Raw genomic sequence first — 21999 nt, 5'->3', positions numbered from 1 at the left:
GAGTAAGTGAAAACAAATTCAGTGGTAACAGGAAGAGATTGACTTGTTGTCTTCAGTATAACTCTGTTTGCCTTCAGCAGGCGGGCAGATAGATGGACTTAAGAGTGTCCAGATGGAGGCACGAGCCTTTGAGTGTTGAGTCTTTGTGTTCTAATGGACACTGAGCTTCTTTCTCTGTGAGAGATCTCTCACTCTGTCCTCCCTCTTCTCTTGTCTTCTCTCTCCTTCTTGCTCTCTCTCGCACTGCCTGTTGCGTAAAGTAATGAGCAGTGCGTGTGTGCATGTGTCCAAAGATACGAATGGTCCGACCATTAAAAAGGAATATGGGAGAGAATGGTGCTTGTTAAAAAACCAACACACCTCCCCACACACTGTCTTAGTTCTTTCACTCACACTCTCTATCATTACACTTCTTTCCTTTTCTGCCACATACCACAGGAAAGGCACTTTGCCATTTAATAAAAACATCACCTTGAACCCTTCTGTAAACGTTGCGTTGATCTACTGGATAGTCACATTTCAGTCTTGCAGTCATACAGTACTATGGGTGTTGTGTATGGCTGGCCGGTATGGCCTAATGTCTATCAAGGTATAATTTGAAGCACGGACGGTAACGATATTCATTACAATATATTAGTTTTTCTTAAAATGTCTATATAAATGCACTCTTCCATGCTGCATGTTTGACATTTAAGTCTCTGTAAACATCTCAAATTATAGCCGGGTGACTAGACACCAACAAAACGAGACTGTCCTCCATCTTTGCAATACTGGTTGTGAGGATGTGGAAGATTATTTGCAATGTTTGCTTAGATTGATTGCAATGACTGCATTCAAGTTCCATACGGTAAGTTTATACCGTGCCTGGTGTGAATGGGACTGTGGCAAATGTTCTTTCTGGAAGGCTCTACCGCGGTCAGCACGGTGTTGTCTAAATCCATACCGTAGGGCAAATTCGTACCGGTATATTTCTATACAGTTCATACTGTCCACCCCTAGTGTTGGGCAGTGGGTCCAATTGGGAGCCCCCTCTCCCTGCCACCAGAAAGGTGTTTTTTCCTGCCAACTTCTAAAGCCAGGCTAGAGCTGTAAAAGGATTGACAAGCCATGTGCTCAGGGGCTTCTGGGAGGGGGGCTGGGGTGGGTCATTGATGAAGAGGGTAGCACGACCATACTGCCATCTAGTGCAAGGCCCACATATTAAACAGGACTTTTTTATTTGTTTTTTTTCTTCAACATGGTGTTTCGTGCGTGGATCTGTGTTTATTTGTGTGTGTGTGTGTGTGTGTGAGAGAGAGAGAGAGAGAGAGAGAGAGAGTGCTAGGACAGATGGCTGCTTTCAGATTTCCCCTTAGCATCAGGTGATTCCACATCTGTGTGAGAGTACCTTGATTCACCAGAATACATCCCAGGAGGAGAGAGAGATGAGAAGTGGGGATGAGAGAAACAGACAGAGGGCCCTATTTTAACGATCTGAAACGAAAGTATCAAAACGCGAAACGCAAGTAACTTTGTGCATGGGCGGAAATCCCGGGGGGTACAGGGGGCACACGACACCCCCAATCCTGGGAAAATATGATTTGTCCCCCCTAATAAATCACTGTAAACATAACTATGTAATTTCAACAACATTGATAATATGCAATGAAAGCGCTTTGCTGATTATGGACACAATGGCGCTTTTTGAAGTTTACATTTACATTTACATTTAGTCATTTAGCAGACGCTCTTATCCAGAGCGACTTACAGTAAGTACAGGGACATTCCCCCCGAGGCAAGTAGGGTGAAGTGCCTTGCCCAAGGACACAACGTCACTTGACACGGCAGGGAATCGAACTGGCAACCTTCAGATTACTAGCCCGACTCCCTCACCGCTCAGCCATCTGACTCCCGTTTAAAAAGATTTCGAACCCCGCCCTTGGTCCCACAATGGTTTGATCCACAGCCCCAGCCCTCAGCAGTGATGCAGGTGCGTGTGTGAAAATCGGACAGTATATGTTTGTGTCGTTGGTGGCTGATGTCCAGTAAGTAGTTGTAATATCTGACAAGGTGACTTGAGTGTCTACCATTTGAAATGCACGTGGCTAACGTGAAATTAATCCAGTTAATCGCACCATAGCGATTTCACTATGTTGGCAGGGTTCACACACACTAAGCTAGCTGCATTTGCATAGCTAGCAAACAAACCGATATAGAAAACATTAGCTAGCACTATTCCATTTGGCGTCGTCAAAAGATGGAAACTTTGCTATCGTCAATTTAATCTAAGATCAGCACGGATATTGTAGTTCTCCTAAATCCATTTGCCATGCTTAGCGATACTGAACAGAACTATACTATATTCTACCATTGTTATAATTATCTTAAATGGTCTCGTTGCAAAAGCTAAATCGTCTCTAGGGACTTTGAAGCACCTGTGTGCCGATCTGGAGTAAACTGGCTATAACAAAGATGATGGCAAATACCACACAAACGGAATTGGGGCTCGCTAGCTGCATATTCAGCTATTCTGGGAAGCCAGCCAAATATAAAACCAAAACATGAATTATATTAAAATGACAAAAGGTTGCAGTTTGCGTTGTGTAAAGGGTGAACTCATACAGCTGTCAATCCAGCTGTCAATGCAATCCGTTTCACCTTTCCTAACTGACTGTCGAGCTACCTGGTAGATCGAAGCCTATTCTAGAAGAATGGTAATAAATGATAAAAGCCCATCTCCTACTGTAAATAACCTGTACATTGTGTGTGCGGCCAGCATGGTAGAAAAATTGCAGAAAAAAGAAAGACGGACATCAGAGCATTTCAGGACACCAAAACGCAAAGAAAGAACCCTAGTGGCCTAATTTCAAAGACTAGTTGATAAAATGTTTATAAAAATGATGTGAAATGTGCTAAAATAAGTTTGTTGAGTCTCTTGTTTGGCAGCATGACGGGTTCTCTTCTTTAAACTTGTAAAATAGGGACATAATTGGACAATGCCATGGATACCCCCACTCTCTACTAAAACTGGTGACTGAACCAAGATTAATTTGAGGCAATGGTATTGTTGTTGTGATTAATTGTGTAGTATTGGGTACTGGTAGTTAGGAGGATGGCAAACATCTTATTTCTTTTCTAGGAGACAGACTGTGAGTCAGTGAGGGTGGTGAAAGGGAAAGAGCCAGGGAGAGACTTCAGATGATAGTGTCACAGCCATGGCAGGACCGGGGGTCAACCTTTTTGCCAGCAGCACCAGTATAGGAGACAGTGGCACAGCACTGTCTAGTCACCTCAGTGGTGGCACATAACCATATCAGCCACACCCACAATTTATAGAACCGCAGACTCTTGCCAACAAAGTGTTGACATTTCAAGAGAAATGGTTTTGCGATTTCCCCCGACTTTACGATGGTTCAATTGAGATTATTTTAGATGAGACTGCACCATGCCCATTGTAATTACATAAACTGCACCCATACAGTGTACAGTACATACTGGCCTTTCTTGGTATTGCTGGTTGTAAATACTGTACACCTGCATTCATACTTGACTGATAAGAAACACTACTATAATTACATTTGAACAAGTTGAGACAACCCTTCAGTTACTAACTATAAATGATCCAGGAGTATTAATTATGGTTCCTCAATATACATTTAACATATTACAATGTAGGCTGTGTTACAGCAGTCATTTTGGTGTCCCCCTCAGAAATTGCTCTTGAGAAAATTTCATATAATTGTCCCCCCCAAAGTTGATAGCAGATTTTCGCCACTGACTTTGTGGGCGGGACTCCGGCGCTGTTGCTATTATACTGCCGGGATAAATGACTCTAAAATGGGTTGGTCTGAAGTAGCTACATTACTAATGGGTGTGGTTTGGGCGTAACGTGCAATAAACCAATCAGAGCGTCATCTCACATTCCCTTTAAGAGCAACGCTTGTTCCATGGCGGATTGCTATTAAAATGGCGGATTTGCCAGGCGCACGCCAGGAGCGGTTCACAGCCGAGGAGACCGACGTTCTCGTCAGGGCCGTAAAAGATAGAGAAGTGACATTGTATGGGAAAGGCAGAGCAGTTTTCTCATTGCACTAAGTTGCCCAATCATGCTGCTCATTGGTGGCCAAGCCGCGAAGCGGCGCAGCCACCTCAAGTGTTTCTACCTTTTCTTATAATTATTAGGGGCCAAGCAGCGAAGTAATTGGTAGTATTATTAGGATTCCTCCGTAAGGAGGTACCCCGTACTCCCGGAGCACCCCCCACATGAGCCCCCCGAGGGACACGGTCGAACGCCTTTTCCAAATCCACAAAACATGTGTAGACTGGTTGGGCGAACTCCCATGCACCCTCCAGAACCCTGCCGAGGGTATAGAGCTGGTCCACAGTTCCACGGCCAGGACGAAAACCACATTGCTCCTCCTGAATCCAAGGTTCGACAATCCGACGGACCCTCCTCTCCAGCACCCCTGAATAGACTTTCCCAGGGAGGCTGAGGAGTGTCATCCCCCTAAAGTTGGAGCACACCCTCCGGTCCCCCTTTTTAAAGAGGGGAACCACCACCCCAGTCTGCCAGTCCAGAGGCACTGTCCCTGATGTCCACGCGATGTTGCAGAGTCGTGCCAACCAAGACAGCCCTACAACATCCAGAGCCTTAAGGAACTGCGGGCGGACCTCATCCACCCCAGGGGCCTTGCCACCGCGGAGCTTTTCAACCACCTCGGCGACCTCAGCCCCAGAGATAGAAGGGCCCCCCCCAATGTCCCCAGACTCTGCCTCCACGTCGGAACGCGTGTTGGTGGGATTAAGGAGGTCTTCAAAGTATTCCTTCCACCGATCCAGGACGTCCCCCATCGAGGTCAGCAGCGCACCATCCCCACCATATACAGCGTTGACAGTGCACTGCTTCCCCATCCTGAGTCGCCGGATGGTGGTCCAGAACCTTTTCGAAGCCGTTCGGAAGTCATTCTCCATGGCCTCGCCGAACTACTCCCACGCCCGGGTTTTTGCCTCCGCGACCGCCAAAGCCGCATTCCGTTTGGCCTGCCGGTGCACATCAGCTGCCTCTGGAGTCCTACCAGCCAACAAAGTCCGATAGGCCTCCTTCTTCAGCTTGACGGCTTCCCTCACCTCCGGCGTCCACCACCGAGTCCGAGGGTTACCGCCGCGACATGCACCGACCGCCTTGCGTCCGCAGCTCCGATCAGCCGCCTCAACAATGGAGGCCCGGAACATGGCCCATTCGGACTCAATGTCCCCGGCCTCCCCCGAGACATGGTCGAAGCTCTCCCGGAGGTGGGAGTTGAAGCTCCTTCTGACAGGGGATTCTGCCAGCCGTTCCCAGCAGACCCTCACATTACGTTTGGGCCTGCCAGGCCTGACCGGCGTCTTCCCCCACCATCGTAGCCAACTCACCACCAGGTGGTGATCAGTTGACAGCTCCGGCCCTCTCCTCACCCGAGTGTCCAAGACATTCGGCCTCAGATCCGACGACACGACTACAAAGTCTATCATCGAACTGAGACCTCGGGTGTCCTGGTGCCAAGTGCACATATGGACACCCTTATGCTTGAACATGGTGTTCGTTATGGACAAGCCGTGTCTAGCACAGAAGTCCAACAACAAAACACCGCTCGGGTTCAGATTGGGGGGGCCGTTCCTCCCAATCACGCCCCTCCAGGTCTCACTGTCATTGCCCACATGAGCATTGAAGTCCCCCAGGAGGACGAGGGCATCTCCGGGAGGAGCGCTTTCCAGCACCCCTCCCAGAGACCCCAAAAAGGGTGGGTACTCTGCACTGCCATTTGGTGCATAAGCACAAACAACAGTGAGGACCCGTCCCCCCACCCGAAGGCGGAGGGAGGCTACCCTCTCGTCCACCGGGGTGAACCCCAACGTACAGGCGCCGAACCGAGGGGAAACAAGTATTCCCACCCCAGCTCGACGCCTCTCACCGAGGGCAACTCCAGAGTGGAAGAGAGTCCAGCCCCTCTCAAGGAGACTGGTTCCGGAGCCGATGCTGTGCGTCGAGGCAAGGCCAACTATATCTAGCCGGAACTTCTCTACCTCGCGCACCAGCTCCGGCTCCTTTCCCGCCAGCGAGGTGACGTTCCACGTCCCTAGAGCTAGCTTCTGCAGCCGAGGATCGGACCGCCAAGGCCCCCGCCTTCGGCCGCCGCCCGTCTCGCACTGCACCCGACCCCCATGACCCCTCCTGCGGATGGTGAGCCCACTGGAAGGGGGTCCCACGTTGTCTCTTCGGGCTGTGCCCGACCGGGCCCCATGGGAAAAGGCCCGGCCACCAGGCGCTCGCCATCGAGCCCCACCCCCGGGCCTGGCTCCAGGGGGGGGCCCCGGTGACCCGCCTCCGGGCAGGGGCAACTGAGAACCATTGTTAGTTTTCTTCATGGTAGTTTTTTGAGCCACGCTTTGTCTGATCCTTCGCCTGGAACCTGTTTGCCTTGGGTGACCCTACCAGAGGCATAAAGCCCCCGACAACATAGCTTCCAAATTCAGTGCAAATTAATTCCCTAATTTACCGACGTGCGTCTGAAAGGGAAAGTATAGAATAGGAATGATACTTGCGTCGGTGTACAAAGTTAATTGCGCTGGGTGCAAGATAGGGCCCAGAAACATCATAGGGGAGTATGAAGGAATAGCCTAGGCAAACATCATGGATAAGAGTACAGTTCATAGGAGCTTTGTAACTCTACTGTAGCACTTCTGAGCTTTTCCGATTTAGCAACAGCATAAGTCTCTAACTTTAAACTGTGGTATAATGGTGTTATGTTTTGCTGTCAGTGCCACAATTCACAGATGGAGCTGTTTGTTTCCGTCTGTGTGTGTGTTTTTGTCAGTGTGTGTGTTTCTGTCTGTGTGTGTGTTTCGTGTGTGTCTGTGAGCTGCAGTGGTGAAAGGGTTATTATTTCCTTTTTCCGCTCCACTCTCCACGCTGTTTATCTGCTCTATATAGACCATGCATTTTGGATGAAGAGATTTAGTTTCACCAAATTTGTTTGGGAGTTATTCTATTATGGCCTCCCAGGGATTTTTGTATTATTGATGAATTAATCTGTGAGGAAGGAGGAAAAGAGAGGGGGAGAGGAGTAGAATAAAGGAGAGGAGGTCAACATAGAGGAACAAAGAATTGATAGACCCTATTGAGAATAGTCCTTTGTGTCCTGTATCACATCAATGTCACCTCTAGATTCCTTTAGGAGGAATTCTCAGAGGATAAGTGTGCCACACTGCCATGCTCTGTCCTACCCATACACACACACACACACACACACACAGGGCATGCCCATGTGATGGCTCATAGGCTGGCAGAAGAGGCTATGAGGTGGCAGAGGTGTGTGTCTAAGTGGTCTGGATGTGTAGTAGCTCTGTGTGTGCGACAGGTCTTTACTGGAGCACAGTTCATTAAACAGCCAATGACAGCGAGAGGAGGGACTCGCTGCACCCTCATTTCCTCCTTCCTTCCACCTGGGGCTGGAACTGAGGCTGATACAGGAACATGATGTTTCCATGTTAAACTTCTAATTGTTTCTGGACAGTGTATGTATTTCTGATAGATATGTTTTATACATTTTTTTCCCATTCTAAACCTCTGCCTTGACCAGAGACCAAAGACATAGGTGAGGAGGCTACTAGTCATATAAATGTATTTTTACCATTAGTTACCTTACTGTGGACCCCAAAAAAAGAAAATGAAAACAAAGTTTTTTAATGTTTAAATATTAAATTTTTATTATTTTGTGTGCCTGCCTTCGGCAAGGAAACAACCTTTGTTCTCTCATATATTATTCTTTCTTTTCCCAACCCAAAGGATCCCTCAATATTTGAACTACATAGACAACGTTGGTGTCAAAATGTTCTTCTTGGTCATGATTGCGTTGCTTGTATTGGTATTTACGTTCCGTTGCACGGTTTAGGAGAATACGTTTTTTGTGGCAAAAATTGATCAAAATTCAAAATTGATTGAATTGAGAATTGATTGATGGTACTATTTGATACTGCTGGTGACGTATAACATTTTTATAATAAGCTTGTTTCAAAGGGGGTTCTTTACAGTGGCCGCCATGTGCAAACGCGCTGCAAATTAAGAAAACACATGCAAATAGACAAAACACAATCAAATTAAGAAAACATCTTCATGAATTTGATAACACATGCGCAGCATTCAGCAAACGCGCTGCAAATACACACAACTAAACCAAATACATAAACGCGCTGCAAATACATAAACGCGTTGCAAAAACGAAAGCACGCAAACCAAAAACGCTCGGAAGTTGTCCAGGCCTCTAGGGGGAGCGCTAAATGGAACAGCTTGATTTTCGGCCCCACGGAGCGAGAGAGCTGAGAACATATGAGAAGTTTGTTTTGGAAATGGGACCAAAATCGAAGTTGCTCTTTTGAAAAACTTTAAAAGAGGAGGGCCACATGTAAAATTAATACTAACCTTTTTATGTCGCCTCTTTACTTCGAGGTTGGTCCAAACTTCTCATATGCTCTCTCTCTTTCGCTCCGTGGGGCCGAAAATCAAGCTGTTCCACTAAGCGCTCCCCCTAGAGGCCTGGTCAACTTCCGTTGTGAAAATTGGATGCAGCGTTTTTGTTTTGCGTGCTTTCGTTTTTGCAATGCGTTTATGTATTTGCAGAGTTTTGGTTTGCGTGCTTTCATTTTTGCAACGCGTTTATGTATTTGCAGCGCGTTTATGTATTTGGTTGTGTTGTGTGTATTTGCAGCGCGTTTGCTGAATGCTGCGCATGTGTTGTCAAATTCATGAATGTGTTTTCTTAATTTGCAGCGTGTTTGCACATGTCGGCCACAGTCGTTCTTTAAATGAATGCAATATGAGTATGTTAAATGCTTGAAAATATTACTAGAAGGGAAAAACTTAAGGGACATTTAAGTCATAGAAGTTAGGACAATTTTTACACCGGATTGCCCAATATATTCGTTTTGATGCAACTTTTCGACTAAGATGCTGTTATAGCTTATCACTCCCTCTTGCAGGGGAAATGAGAAGACTACCGTTTCATTCTACACTTCACTCTTAGTATTTTGAATTGTAAATAAGCAGCAACAAAACTAAATCTATGCAATCTTCATAAATAATAAGTATGCATTTTTATATAAAATATACAGAAATATCAGTTGTAAAAATTACAGTTTACCGACGCAAGCAAGCACACCCTACAATTTCCCCAGAAATTGTACCCTCTCTAGTTTAGTTTAAAGCTTCAATTTGGTGCAATCTAAGATAAACTTTGATTCGCTAAGACCAGCGAGGTGAACAGACCAAGCTAGCGAACCTGACACGAGTAGTGCTGTTGCAGCTGTGTGCGTTAGCCAGATGTGATACAGAAGCAAATTGCTCCTCACGTTCAACAGCCTACAATCCAACAACATTAACCGCCCCCTCTTCCAAAAAGCAAAACTCATCTGTTGAGGAGACATTATCTTCAGACCGACAAACAAAAGGACAGAAGAAAAGAGAGGATGGAAACAAGTCAGCCTTAAGAATGCAACTATGGGATGGAAAAGTGTGACAGTGAGACAGTAGGGAATGAGATGGAAAATGTAGGGAAAGATCAGAAAAGAATAAGCATAGCTTGGAGGAAATACATAGATCCAGCCTGAACTCTCCCCAACTTCCTTGAAACTCTTGCTGTGGGATCATACTGATAAAACACATTTCAATCTACTTCTCAACTCTACACTACCTCATTATTTGCTTATCGGAAAGTGCTTCATGGTTTTAGGCTTTGCACTGTAACTTTACATTTCTGTTCAGAATATGAATTAGAACTAACCAGACTTCATTTCTATCTGGGGCATCAGTTTACCACTCCTTCATTGACTGAGCTGTAAATGACCACTGTTACACACTTGCAACTGAGTGAGGTGGCCTTCTCTTTAACATTGTCTTCTTTGTTCCTGCCTGGTACATGCCTGAAAAAGTGCACTATTGCTGCTTGGACTGACACAGTATTTACGCTCTGGCCCCAGAGACATTCTAGGAACTGATGAATATGGATAACTACTGAACTGATAAATAAACTACCTTTACAAACATACTGGACTGACAGAACTGGAAACTTTAAACTGCTAGACTGCCATACAGCTTCTTTGCCACTTTAGGTTGTCCTTTTCATGTATTTGAAAGCTCTTCCTGGTTCTTGCCTTGTGCATGCTTGCAAAAATGATCTATACAAAAGATTTTTCACAAGTAACAGTAAATATGTCTTTAAAATGTTAAAACACCACCGCAAAGGGCTTTCCTCCGGAATTCCCATCCTCCTCCTTGACTCTATCTGTGGATGTCTGTAGATGACACCACACAATCTATCAACAGAACAGAGAAATGTGTTTGTACAACTCATATATACCATTTCATAGGTCCAAAAGGCTTGCTTTTGAAGAGGCAAGCAGATGCCTCTTCTTTTTCTCAGGGTTCTTTTTGTGAGCACCCTCTTTTTCTCGGATCTTTCGAACTGTGGGATTGGGGTTTTCTGGTGGAATTGCTTCTACTTACAGGGTTTTCAAATTACCTTGAAGTTTCTTTGACTTCCTCTGTGATTGCAGTGTCAACTTTGTTCCATTCAGCCGTTTGTTTGAGAGTATTCAGAACACCCCTCAATGCATGTATTCCAGTTTTTATCCAGCCACTCACAAGTTTTTTGCACTTTTGTTTGTGTCAATGTCGTCTTTTATCATACTGTGCATTACCAGTTCCTGATAATTAGCTATTTAGCTATAATGAAGATGTCATCCAATTGTCATATGCTCACATGGCAGATTTCTAGCCATTTTCAAAAATCTACAATATCACAAAGAAACACATACTTCTACTAGAGAGCTACAATTAAAGGGTGCACTCAAATGACCATTGGCAGTAAAAACTAGTTAAGTCCGGCTCAAATTGTGGTCCTCGCTAGCAAAATACACATAAACACATCTCTTTCTTCTGAGTCTTTCTTGATTAATACTCCTCAGCCTGGTTGGCCCATGGTGGCAAACACACATCTTCTGCATACACCAACCACACACACACACACTTGCTTTTAAAGTAACGACACACACACGCACACACACACAAACACACACACACATCCAGATAACAGCGTAGCTGTGAGCTGCAGTCTCTGGTTCCCCCTCTGGTAAGGGACTGTTTATCCACCCACACTCTCAGGCTGTATGTCTGGATGATGTGGGTAGGAACAGACGTGTTTGTTCCTGTGTGTGTACGGCTTCATCTGTGTGTCTTGGTGTCGGTGTAGGCTGCAGCAGGTGTGTGGGCGGGCCATTCATCAGCTCCCTATTCTTTGTCGAAGCTTCTGAAGACAGGATATGGTATAACAGTTCATCCACAGTCCCTCTTTCAAACAGGCGTAAACACTGGATGTGTCATCTATCTTCAATCGTTAAGTCCTAACTGTGTATGTCGGAATCCTCAGTCCAATTCAGAGATAACAGTCTCTGTACCTCAAGTCCTTAGCTTTGCAACTCTGTATATCTGAAGTAAATCCTGTGAAGACAAAGCACTGTATGGTTTGTCTGTATTGTCCCCGCTTTTCTAAATGCATTATATTGTATATTTGAGTAGCCTTACTGTCCTTTAGCAAAGAATGCCAAACATCCACACTTCTTTTAAAGCCTTCCACTGTACCATTCCAGGAAACAAAAACAGTTTGATAGGCTCCATTTGAAATCTTCACCTCACTCAGTCATCACCGCCAGCAACATTGATCATGACAAACTCTGGGACCTCATCTGAGATTCCTGTCGACTGGAGCAGGATGACTCGCCGGTGTCTCAAGGCTGATACTGAGGGGCTAAGGGTCTCAAAGGCTCAGTGAAAGCAAACCACATCATAGTTCAGATCATTGAAGAGTATCTTGGTTCTGTCAGGAGACACTGTCTCTACGCCTCCTGCACAGCAGAACTCGTTCTGAGAGTGATCTCTAGTAGGGGAAAGGTGTATTGGATCTCTGTGAAGGTGCTTGTCCCTCCACCCCCTCCCCCTCCTCTCTGTGTTCAACAGTAATGGTGTGTGTGGTGAAGGTCAGGGATGGACCTCTATTCCCCCTTACTTAGGGAGACCATCCAGGGATCCCTAATCCGAAGCTCCAAGTTTGCTCAAGCCTGAAATTGGTTGAATGGTAGGTAGGTGTGAATAGATCTCCTGGGAGTGTTTCATAGGCTGAGGCATTACTCTCTGACCCATTGCTGCTATGCAAAGGCCTATTACGCTCTATTTATGCTTACTGTAACACGCAAATTGTTGTCAACACACACACACACACATTACACAACATATGCACGCTCACTACTCCATGTCAGACGTGAGAGAGCCTTGACTGACGTTGTGTGGGCCGAGTGATCAATAAAGACCTGGTAGTGATTAAATGGCCAGGTGCTTTACACCTGAGAGCCTGTTTACACTTGTGCCTAATCCATCACATGTATTGATCAAGATCAATGGCCAATGCTGTAGCAGGTTCAGTTAATAGTAGTCAAGAGTGACCTTAAGGCCACATTAGGTTCCAAACCTGGGTCAGTGCAATAAAACACATTATCGCTATCCAAACAGAACAACATGGTGCGTTACGGTTTAATGACTATTTGGACATTATGAGGAGAGAGCTTGTGTTACAGTTGCAGAGGTTTAATTCTGCTGAACTGTGCTGACTTGGGTTCTGCTAGACCGGGCAGGGCTGGGCTAGGCTTGGATATATTTGACCGCTCTGGATTGGGGTCTGTAGAGCAAGGCAGAGATTAACTGTGCTGCTAGAATGTGTTGTGCTGGGTTGGGCTTAAATTGACTGAGCTGGGTTGTACTGGGGACTGGTTTTTGCTGGACTGGTCTTGACTAGGTACTGCTGGACAGAGCTTATCTAGCCTGATCTGAGCTCATCTGATCTTATCTTCATTAGGGCACATGGGACCAGCAAGATTCTCTCAAAACATGTGTATGTGTTTGTGCATGTGTGAGTGTATGAGTGTATAAGTGTGTGCAAATGAGGCTGTGTGAATAATAATGTCTGCCCAAACAATCAGGTGTGGATCCGAATGACTCCTATCTGCTTCCTACTTTCCTCCCAAGGTTTCCTGTCTTTCCAACCTCCTTTACAAGCTTGTCTCACAGTGTCCTGAAGGCTGTTGTTTGTGAGGGACTTAGCTTAATTGAGTTAGCAGTGTGCAATACAACAATGTCTGATTGTCTGAATGTCTGATCGCAGACAATAGCCGCCGCAGCTCATTAAACAATTGATCACTTAATCATCATTTTAACCCTGCTGAACAGGCCTAACTGAACACGTTATTAACCAACCCCACCTCCACACACATAAATACACACACACACACCCTGTGCCAAGCTAACAGACTAATGCGGGGGCATCAATTATGATGCACATAAGCACTCAAATTGAACTAGCCTGAAGGCCAAGGAAGGACACACACACACATGTCAGTGTGCCAGAAAGTATTGAGAGATGAGCTTTTCTCCTTATCACACATACACCCACATTAACACAAATTAGGATGAGACACACACACACATAGTTACACAGCAGGGCTCTAGATTTTGCGACCAAAATGTGTACGGGTGCGACTACATTTTTTCCTAGGTCGCAACGGCGCACCTAACCTCCTCGCATCCGGTGTCTCTCCACAAACGAAGCGTTTGTTATCCTAAAACGGAACTGACACTCATGGTTGGATCATATCGTGGTCTAAACCAATCAGAGACAGAGATGGGGCGGGTCTTTGCCTCTGATTGGCTGTGGTCCAGATATTCCTGTAGCTCCGTGCTGTGTGATTGAAATTACGACCTGAGCTTTAGCAGGCCTGGGCATTGTATGGCCCGCGGGCCATAACCGGCCACAGGCTGTCTCAATCCGGCCCACTTGAGGTAAATCAAAAATTTAAAATAAATAAATGTGTTGAGCGGTAGTAAATATGTAGTCCTGAAAGACTACAGTGATCAGGCGATTTACATATGTGCGCTTGCGCAATCTCACCGACAGGAGAGTTAGCTGTTGGTTAGCCCTCGAAAATGAAAAACTTTGCCACTGATTAACTTTTAACAAGACATGGACTTCTAAGTATCTGTTTACTAAAGTCAAAGTGAAAGCTGTGAAGAAAAAAAACTAACGCGGACATAATAAGAACTTGACTGATTCAGTGGGCGTGGGCTGATGGTTTGCTAGTTGAACTGCAGACCCTGATGATTGCCTGTCAGCTGTCCTTCGCATATCCACCTCAGACATTCAGGCAGATTTCCATGCACTTGTTCAAGCCCAGTGGATTTCTCTCACAGAACAAAATGAACTGAAAAAACGTATTGCTTTTTGTATAAAGTTGATAAATTCCACATCTTTAACATACTGCAAAACAACTTTTCAGTGTTTGTGAAGATTAACTGGTTACAAATAAAATGAAACACTGTTGTTGTTGTTGTTGTTGTTTATACTGTTTATTACTTCTATAATCTTTCCTATTTGACCTACACCAAAATCTAAAATATTTAGAGTCAGATGGCTGAGTGGTTAGGGAAGCGGGCTAGTAATCAGAAGGTTGCCAGTTCGATTCCTGGCCATGCCAGATGACGTGCCAGTTGTGCCCTTGGGCAAGGCACTTCACCCTACTTGCCTCGGGGAGAATGTCCCTGTACTTACCTAAGTCGCTCTGGATAAGAGTGTCTGATAAATGACTAAATGTAAATTTATATAAATATTGACAGAATATCCTTATTCTTCTGATAACCAGTAGCAGCTAATCAAAATATATACTTTACTGCTTTTTACAATGGGAGAAAATGAATAGTGAGCAAATTGATGAGGCCCTCCAACACATTTCAGGTTTCTCATGTGGCCCCTTGTAAAAATGAATTGCGGACCCCTGAGTTACGAAGCTGGGCCATGGAGCTAACCCATGGAGCTAGGATTTTGATGCTAGGGAGAGTGTGGCAAGATGAATTAGCCAAGGCCATAGGGCAAGAAGGCCAAATTACAGGTGTTGGCCATCTGAAGGGCATGGGACAGCAAGGTGGGACTAAGACTTTGAGCCATGAAATGTTAGGTCTCAGTTCAGGGAAGCACTTTTAAACTGTAGCACTTTCTATTTTGAAATGTTTTATTTTGCTTAAAATGTTTTAGTTTGGTAGCTCAGTGAAGCACTTAAAAGATTTTTATATATATATATATATACAGTATGATTGTGCTTCAAATAAAAAAAATATTTACCTACACCTTATTCTTGTTTAAGATCATTTACATAATATATATGAATGTATATGGAGCGTGATAAAAAGGTGACCTTGAAATTGTGGCGACGCAAGGAAAAATTTGGGTGCACCTAAATTTTGTGCTGGTGCACCTAAATAAAAAGGTTAGGCGCACCAGTGCAACCAAGGCAACAAGTTAGTCTGGAGCCCTGCACAGTATTGTGTGCTGGCCTTTGTCTGTTCTGAATAGTAAGTGGTAATTCTTTACAGAGCCAAATGTGTTTTCCTCCAATCTGGCATGAATCAGATGAACCCCACCCTCCCAGACGGAGAATATCAGTATCCCTTTTATATGAAACTTTGGCCATTTAATTGGTCTAATTCATTTCTATTGTCTTTTATTTGACCTCACTGTGATTCCTCCCACAGTCATGTCTGCAGTCTTTCTCAGCCCTCCATTGTCTTGCATGAAATGTAATCTGTTTCTTTTCTTCTTTTTTCCCATTGCGTCTTTCACCCCTTCTTAAATCAAACGTAAGTTGGATCCCCCAAACGGTGGGGCTGGTCTCTGTGCTTTACTGAGTGTGTGCGGTAGGTAAGTCTGCTGCTGCCATCTGTAGGGCAGAGATTGAGATAGCTCCCGTTTTATCCTCTAATCCCCCTCCACCACCCGCCCCCCCCACACACACACAGTCCTATCATTATTCTCCCGGTCTAGCTGCAGTGCGTCTCTTTAAACCTTCCCCAGTTGGTTCAGCTCTCTCCAAGGCCCTGTGAGTTATCAAGTGAAGTGGAGTCCTTCCCTCGTCGCTCTCTTTTTCTTTCTTTCTCTCTCTTTGTCTCTCCTGTCTCGTTCTCTCTAACCCGAACATCCTCTCCCTCTGTCGTCCTCCCTCCATCTCTTCCTCTGCTCTCTGATTCTCTCTCACCCTAACCTAAACCGTGTCCTCTCTTTCACTGTAGCTTTGAACAGAATCGACCGGTTCACTTATGACTCTTTTTCTCCATCTATCTGTCTCTTTCTCTCCTTTCTCTTTGTCTCCAGCTGAAGCAAAGTGAGGCCAATGCGGACACGAAGGAGAAGCTTCCTTTGCGCCTGAGGATCTTTGAGAAGTTCCCCAACAGGCCGCAGATGGTTAAGATCTCCAAGCTGCCCTCTGACTTCACCGTCCCCAGGATTAGGTGCTTTTCTGCACACACACAAACAGACCCACACACACACACCTGAACATTTACATTTAGTCATTTAGCAGACGCTCTTATCCAGAGCGACTTACAGTAAGTACAGGGACATTCCCCCGAGGCAAGTAAAGTGAAGTGTCTTGCCCAAGGACACAGCGTCAGTTGGCATGACCGGGAATCGAACTGGCAACCTTCGGATTACTAGCCCGATTCCCTCACCGCTCAGCCACCTGACTCCCCGAACAGAACAGAGCCTGTCTGAACTATATTTGTTCTTCCGATCCCAGATTAGACTCAATCACCCCCCTAATCAGTTCCCTCCTCCGTCACACATACACACATAATTGTAATTCCTGTTAAAGATTAAATAGGTAATATTTTAGGGGGAAGGCCAGCCTATAAATATGTTTTGTAAGCTGAAACAGGATGGCTGGAGCACAATAGGCTGGAAAGTAGCGGGCCACTCCAAAATTAGAAATTGATATTCCCCTGGCTCTGAGTTATCTGTGTTCAACTCTAAGAGGTCCTCATTAGCTCCCACAACATCTTTAAAGTGGATAAAACCTTATTTTTCCCGAATCATTCCTTTTGTACCTTTAAAGAAGCTGATTAGTGCACAGCTGGGTCTCTCTCTCACCATCCCAGACTGCCTCCCCAACTCCATCCGCTCCCTCTTTTAGCTTTACAAAACGTGCGTGCACTTTGCGAGTGAAAATTTTTTTTGTGTTCCATGTCTCTGGCTGAATGTTCAGTGTGCAACTTGTAAGTTCAATTTAAAGTATGCGTGTTCACACTTACAGTTTGGTAATACGCTGTCTGTGCTGTGCGTGTGTGTGTGTGTATACTGGTTCACAGAGAGAGCTTCATGAAGCAGTTCATTGACCGTCAGCAGCAGGACACCAGCTGTTTGTTCCGCCGTCTCCCCTCTGCCTCCTCATCGTCCTGTGACCATTCCAAACGCTCCGCCATCGAGGATAACAAGTACATTGACCAGAAGGTAACCATGACATCGACTAGTTGTGATGCACATTGTAAGAGTGGACCCAGTTAGTACATATTGGAGTCATTTTTATAACATGTCTCAGCTGAACTTCTGTATTGGGTATCCTTAGCGGATATAACTACAACCCTATTTCCTTTCAGCTGCGGAGGTCAATATTCAGCATTCGAGCTCGCAACCTCCTGGAGAAGGAGACCACCATCAATAAGATCCTGAGGTAAGACCTCAATCCATCCTTCCTCAGTCAGGTCCTGAAATAAGACCGACATCTATCCTTCCTCAATAAGACACTGAGGTAAGACCTCCAGACCTTCCGTCTTCTTGTGTAGAGTCATTAACATCCTTCTGCTTCAGAGCAGAGGAGTAGATGTCTTCTGCTGACAACATGTAGATCTGAACCCTGGACTGTTGAAAACTCATGTGTAATTTGGTCTGTCACTTCAGATTTAGCTGCAGGTTCAGTTTATGGAAATGTGATGGTCTAGTATTGTTTGTCTCAGGCATTGGCACGGACACTCTATCTCGTTATCAAGCTCACAGACACAAACGCTTGCACAAATTATGGACCTCGCTTCTATAATGGAATAGTTTGATAACGGTTTTGCATGGACGCGATGGCACTAACTGAAGATTAGCCTCTCTACACCGTGTGTGTCAATATGTATGGAGGTGTGGGAGGGTGTGTGCTTGTGTGTGTGAGTATCGCATTCATTTCCTCCATCTCCTCAATTTAGCCGCCAGACATCGCATCAGTAGTCACCGCACGTCCTCTCCAGTCTGTTCTAGCTCCACACACATACACACACACACACGGCCAAAGAGTAACTAATCACGTAGAGTGGCCATAAATAGGGTGAGGACACACTCTTGAAGCCCAGAGCGTCATTAGCTGGGTTCCGGTACATGACTCTGCAATTAGCCAGGGAGCGCCAGCAGCCCGGCTGGAAAGATGGTGCCCACATCAGAATGGCACCCCGGGTGGCTGCTCTGTCCAGGGTTGGCACCCCGGGTGGCTGCTCTGTCCAGGGTTGGCACCCCGGGTGGCTGCTCTGTCCAGGGTTGGCACCCCGGGTGGCTGCTCTGTCCAGGGTTGGCACCCCGGGTGGCTGCTCTGTCCAGGGTTGGCACCCCGGGTGGCTGCTCTGTCCAGGGTTGGCACCCCGGGTGGCTGCTCTGTCCAGGGTTGGCACCCCGGGTGGCTGCTCTGTCCAGGGTTGGTACCCTGCTGAAAGGTTACACACTCACTTGATGTCTGAGTCAGTCATCAGTGGCCCAACTGCTGAAGCTGTGCTACTAGCCATTTGTGCCATTAGCTCTATAATAATTTGGGGTTGGAGGGGGAGGGGGGGGGGTGGATTATCTACTGCGTGAACTGTGTCTCTCTCTTCTACTGTATCTATCTGTAGAAGTACAGTAGAATTGTGTCTTCCTGTGGTTTTGCCACATATGGTGCTTTCAATGCGCGTGGGAAGCAGGTCTGTGTATGTGGGAGATAATGTGTGAGGTGTAGTGACTGTGTGTGTGTGTGTTTGTGTGTGTGTGCTGTCCAGAGCCTGCACCAGACAGCGTATGCTAAGCGGGTCCTTTGAAGGCCAGCCTGCCAAGGAGCGCTCCATCCTCAGCGTCCAGCATCACATCCGCCAGGAGCGCAGGTTTGTCACGCACCCACGCACACATGCACACACATTCGCACGCACGCATGCACACACACACACACACAGGCACACACATTATGGGGGGTATTCCATGCCTTGCGCAACATAATAATAGCAAATAACCTATAAAGGCTAGGTTACCTGCAGTTGGCCACAACTAAAAGACTTGGATGCAAGACAATAATAGCATGGTGGTAGGGCTGAGAGATGTATCGAATATTAGCGATGATATCATAATAATTTTGACGACAATGTAAAATCTGAAAATATTGTGAATATCGAATATATATATATATTTTAAAAAATTGCCAACTTTTGGCAAAATTTGCACTGCACCTTTTGTACTATTGTAACAATAGCTGTTCTATCTCAATTGTTTTTGTTGTTTTCTAATGAGGGCACAAGAAAATCATGTTTTTTTATTATTTAAATGCAAATGCAAACATATCGAGATATATATCGAATATCGAAAAAAAATTGACAATATCGAGATATATATATATATTTTTTATATATTGCCAGCCATTGCCATGGTGGATGCGAGTCCAGCCATGGTTTGTTTGTTTAAGCCTTTTAGCAACTGGAAACGAATGGCACAAAACACATTTCGAAACAACGATCCCTTGATGTAGCCAAAAGAGCTAGGCGGGCAGGTGTGCGCAGGTGTTTCGCAAGTGTTTCTGTGCAGCGCTGAAACATAGTATGCGAAGCACAAATAACACCTGCCTGTGCGCACGCGCAGGAACACACGCATACATACACAGGCACACACATATATACACACACACGCACTCACACACACTAGTATAGTCATGTCCTTGTCTCTCTCTCTTTTTCTCTCTCTTTTTCTCTCTCTTTTTCTCTCTTTTTCTCTCTCTCTCTCTTTCTCTCTCAGGTTTTCTCTCCCTCCCCCCTCTCTCAATTACATTTAATTCAACATGCTTTATTGGCATGAATGTTCAGCTCGGCCACAGGCCACAGTGAAGGGACAACGCCTGTAATTATAAACATCATACAACTTAATAAGTATCATCAATCACAAACAAACAGTAATTCAATAGTTGAATGATAAATTTTATAGGGTGAGATATTTCAAACGTACCAAAGCAAAACATACTGTGTAGTATGCATACATACAAACACACATGTATATCTACATGCTCATGCAGTATATACATACGTAAACATGCACACACTGTAGATTAAAATAACATAGTGTGAATAAAACAGATGAAAAAGGTGATTCAAAGTGAATACAAAATTAAAATATGCCATGCCTTATGTATTATACCTTGTCCCACTGGTTGTCCCTAATGTCAGGACAGGTTGCTAAATACTTTGCTGCAAACATAAAGCAGTTAGGCTAAATACAGAAGTTTCTATCTGTTAAAGTTTCATATTCTTCACGTTTGTTTCTAATTTTGGGGAAGCATGTTGTTCGAATTTCTTTATAAAGGTCACATTCTGTCAGGAAATGGAGGTCTCCACCTCTCCCTATGAACAGAGACAGCACATCCTGTCCTCCCTGGGTAGCCAGGTCTGCTTGTGATGGCCTGTTTCTACTGCCAGGCTGTGCTCACTGAGTCTGTACATAGTTAATGTTTTCCTTAATTTTTGATCAGACACAGTGGTCAGGTAGTCTGCCATTGTGTACTGTCTCTTTAGATCCGAATAGCATTCTAGTTGACTCTGTTTTTATGTAACTTCTTTCCAATAAACAACATATTTCTCTTTTTGTTTTCTTTGAATTTGGTTTGGCCAGATTGACTGAGTGTTGTCCTGAGGCATTTGTGAATGTCAATTCACAATACGTAAGTCACAATTCACAATGAGTCTCTCTCTCTCTCTCTCTCTCTCTCTCTCTCTCTCTCTCTCTCTCTCTCTCTCTCTCTCTCTCTCTCTCTCTCTCTCTCTCTCAGGTCTTTGAGACATGGTTCTACCAGTCAGAGGATCAGTAGAGGGAAGTCTCTCGAGACTCTCACCCAAGATGTAAGTGTTGGGTCTTTGGGAGTCTTTAACGTCTGTGGATTGCTTTGTGTGTCATCACTAATCCAAATTGTAGATTTGAAGGAGGTTGCAAGTGAACACGTGCCCTTATCCAAGTTTGCTTCTCTTCTCTTCTCAGCACTCCAGTACGGTGCGTTACCGCAATGCTCAGAGAGAAGACAGCGAAATCAAGATGATCCAGGAGAAGAAGGAGCAGGCCGAGATGAAACGGTAAACACACACCCAGACTCACACACTCGCATCCGAAGCCGAATCAGACCTAGGCACAGCTGGCAGTTAGAGTAGTGTTAGAAGAATCTCATTACAGACCCATCACTTTGAAGAAACCCATCAGTGTTGTGTGTGGGTGTGTGTTACTGAAACTGAACAGGACGGGACAGTAGTACCATGCTCCATTTACATTACATTTACATTACGTTTAGTCATTTAGCAGACGCTCTTATCCACAGCGACTTACAGAAAGTACAGGGACATTCGCCCGAGGCAAGTAGGGTGAAGTGCCTTGCCCAAGGACACAACGTCATTGTGGCACGGCCGGGAATCGAACCAACAACCTTCTGATTAATAGCCCAACTCCCTAACCGCTCAGCCATCTAACCCCCACCCTCCATGCACTCGATAATTATGTGTATGTGGTTGTTTAAAATCCATGAGGAGGATCTGACAGAGAGCCATCCCTACTTTGACAATGTATCTTTATTGTGTGTGTGTGTGTGTGTGTGTGTGTGTGTGTGTGTGTGTGTGTGTGTGTGTGTGTGTGTGTGTGTGTGTGTGTGTGTGTGTGACTTAACAGGAAGGTCCAGGAGGAGGAGTTGAGAGAGAACCACCCATACTTTGACAAGCCTCTCTTCATCGTGGGGCGAGAGCATCGTTTCAGGAACTTCTGCAGGACAGTAGTGAGGGCTCGCTTCAACGCGTAAGTACTGAAGAAAGATCCCAGCCTG

At 45.3% G+C, this 21999-nt stretch overlaps 1 protein-coding gene across 3 annotated transcripts in view; it reads left to right on the top strand.

Annotated features, from left to right (window-relative positions):
• Positions 1 to 21999, top strand: part of nalcn (sodium leak channel, non-selective) — an 81766-nt gene that overhangs the window by 44061 nt on the left and 15706 nt on the right. For all 3 annotated transcript variants that reach the window (XM_067255081.1, XM_067255083.1, XM_067255082.1), the window contains 7 exons: positions 16257 to 16393; positions 17249 to 17390; positions 17537 to 17610; positions 18944 to 19045; positions 20968 to 21037; positions 21174 to 21265; positions 21849 to 21971. In XM_067255081.1, coding sequence (XP_067111182.1) covers positions 16257 to 16393; positions 17249 to 17390; positions 17537 to 17610; positions 18944 to 19045; positions 20968 to 21037; positions 21174 to 21265; positions 21849 to 21971 — 740 coding nt within the window. The remainder of the gene's footprint in view (positions 1 to 16256; positions 16394 to 17248; positions 17391 to 17536; positions 17611 to 18943; positions 19046 to 20967; positions 21038 to 21173; positions 21266 to 21848; positions 21972 to 21999) is intronic.

The sequence above is a fragment of the Osmerus mordax genome, chromosome 2 (assembly GCF_038355195.1).
Source record: "Osmerus mordax isolate fOsmMor3 chromosome 2, fOsmMor3.pri, whole genome shotgun sequence".
In the NCBI taxonomy this organism is placed as follows: Eukaryota; Metazoa; Chordata; class Actinopteri; order Osmeriformes; family Osmeridae; genus Osmerus; species Osmerus mordax.
The sequence above is the reverse complement of the archived record's forward strand: the minus strand, read 5'-3'. Positions and strand labels throughout refer to the sequence as shown.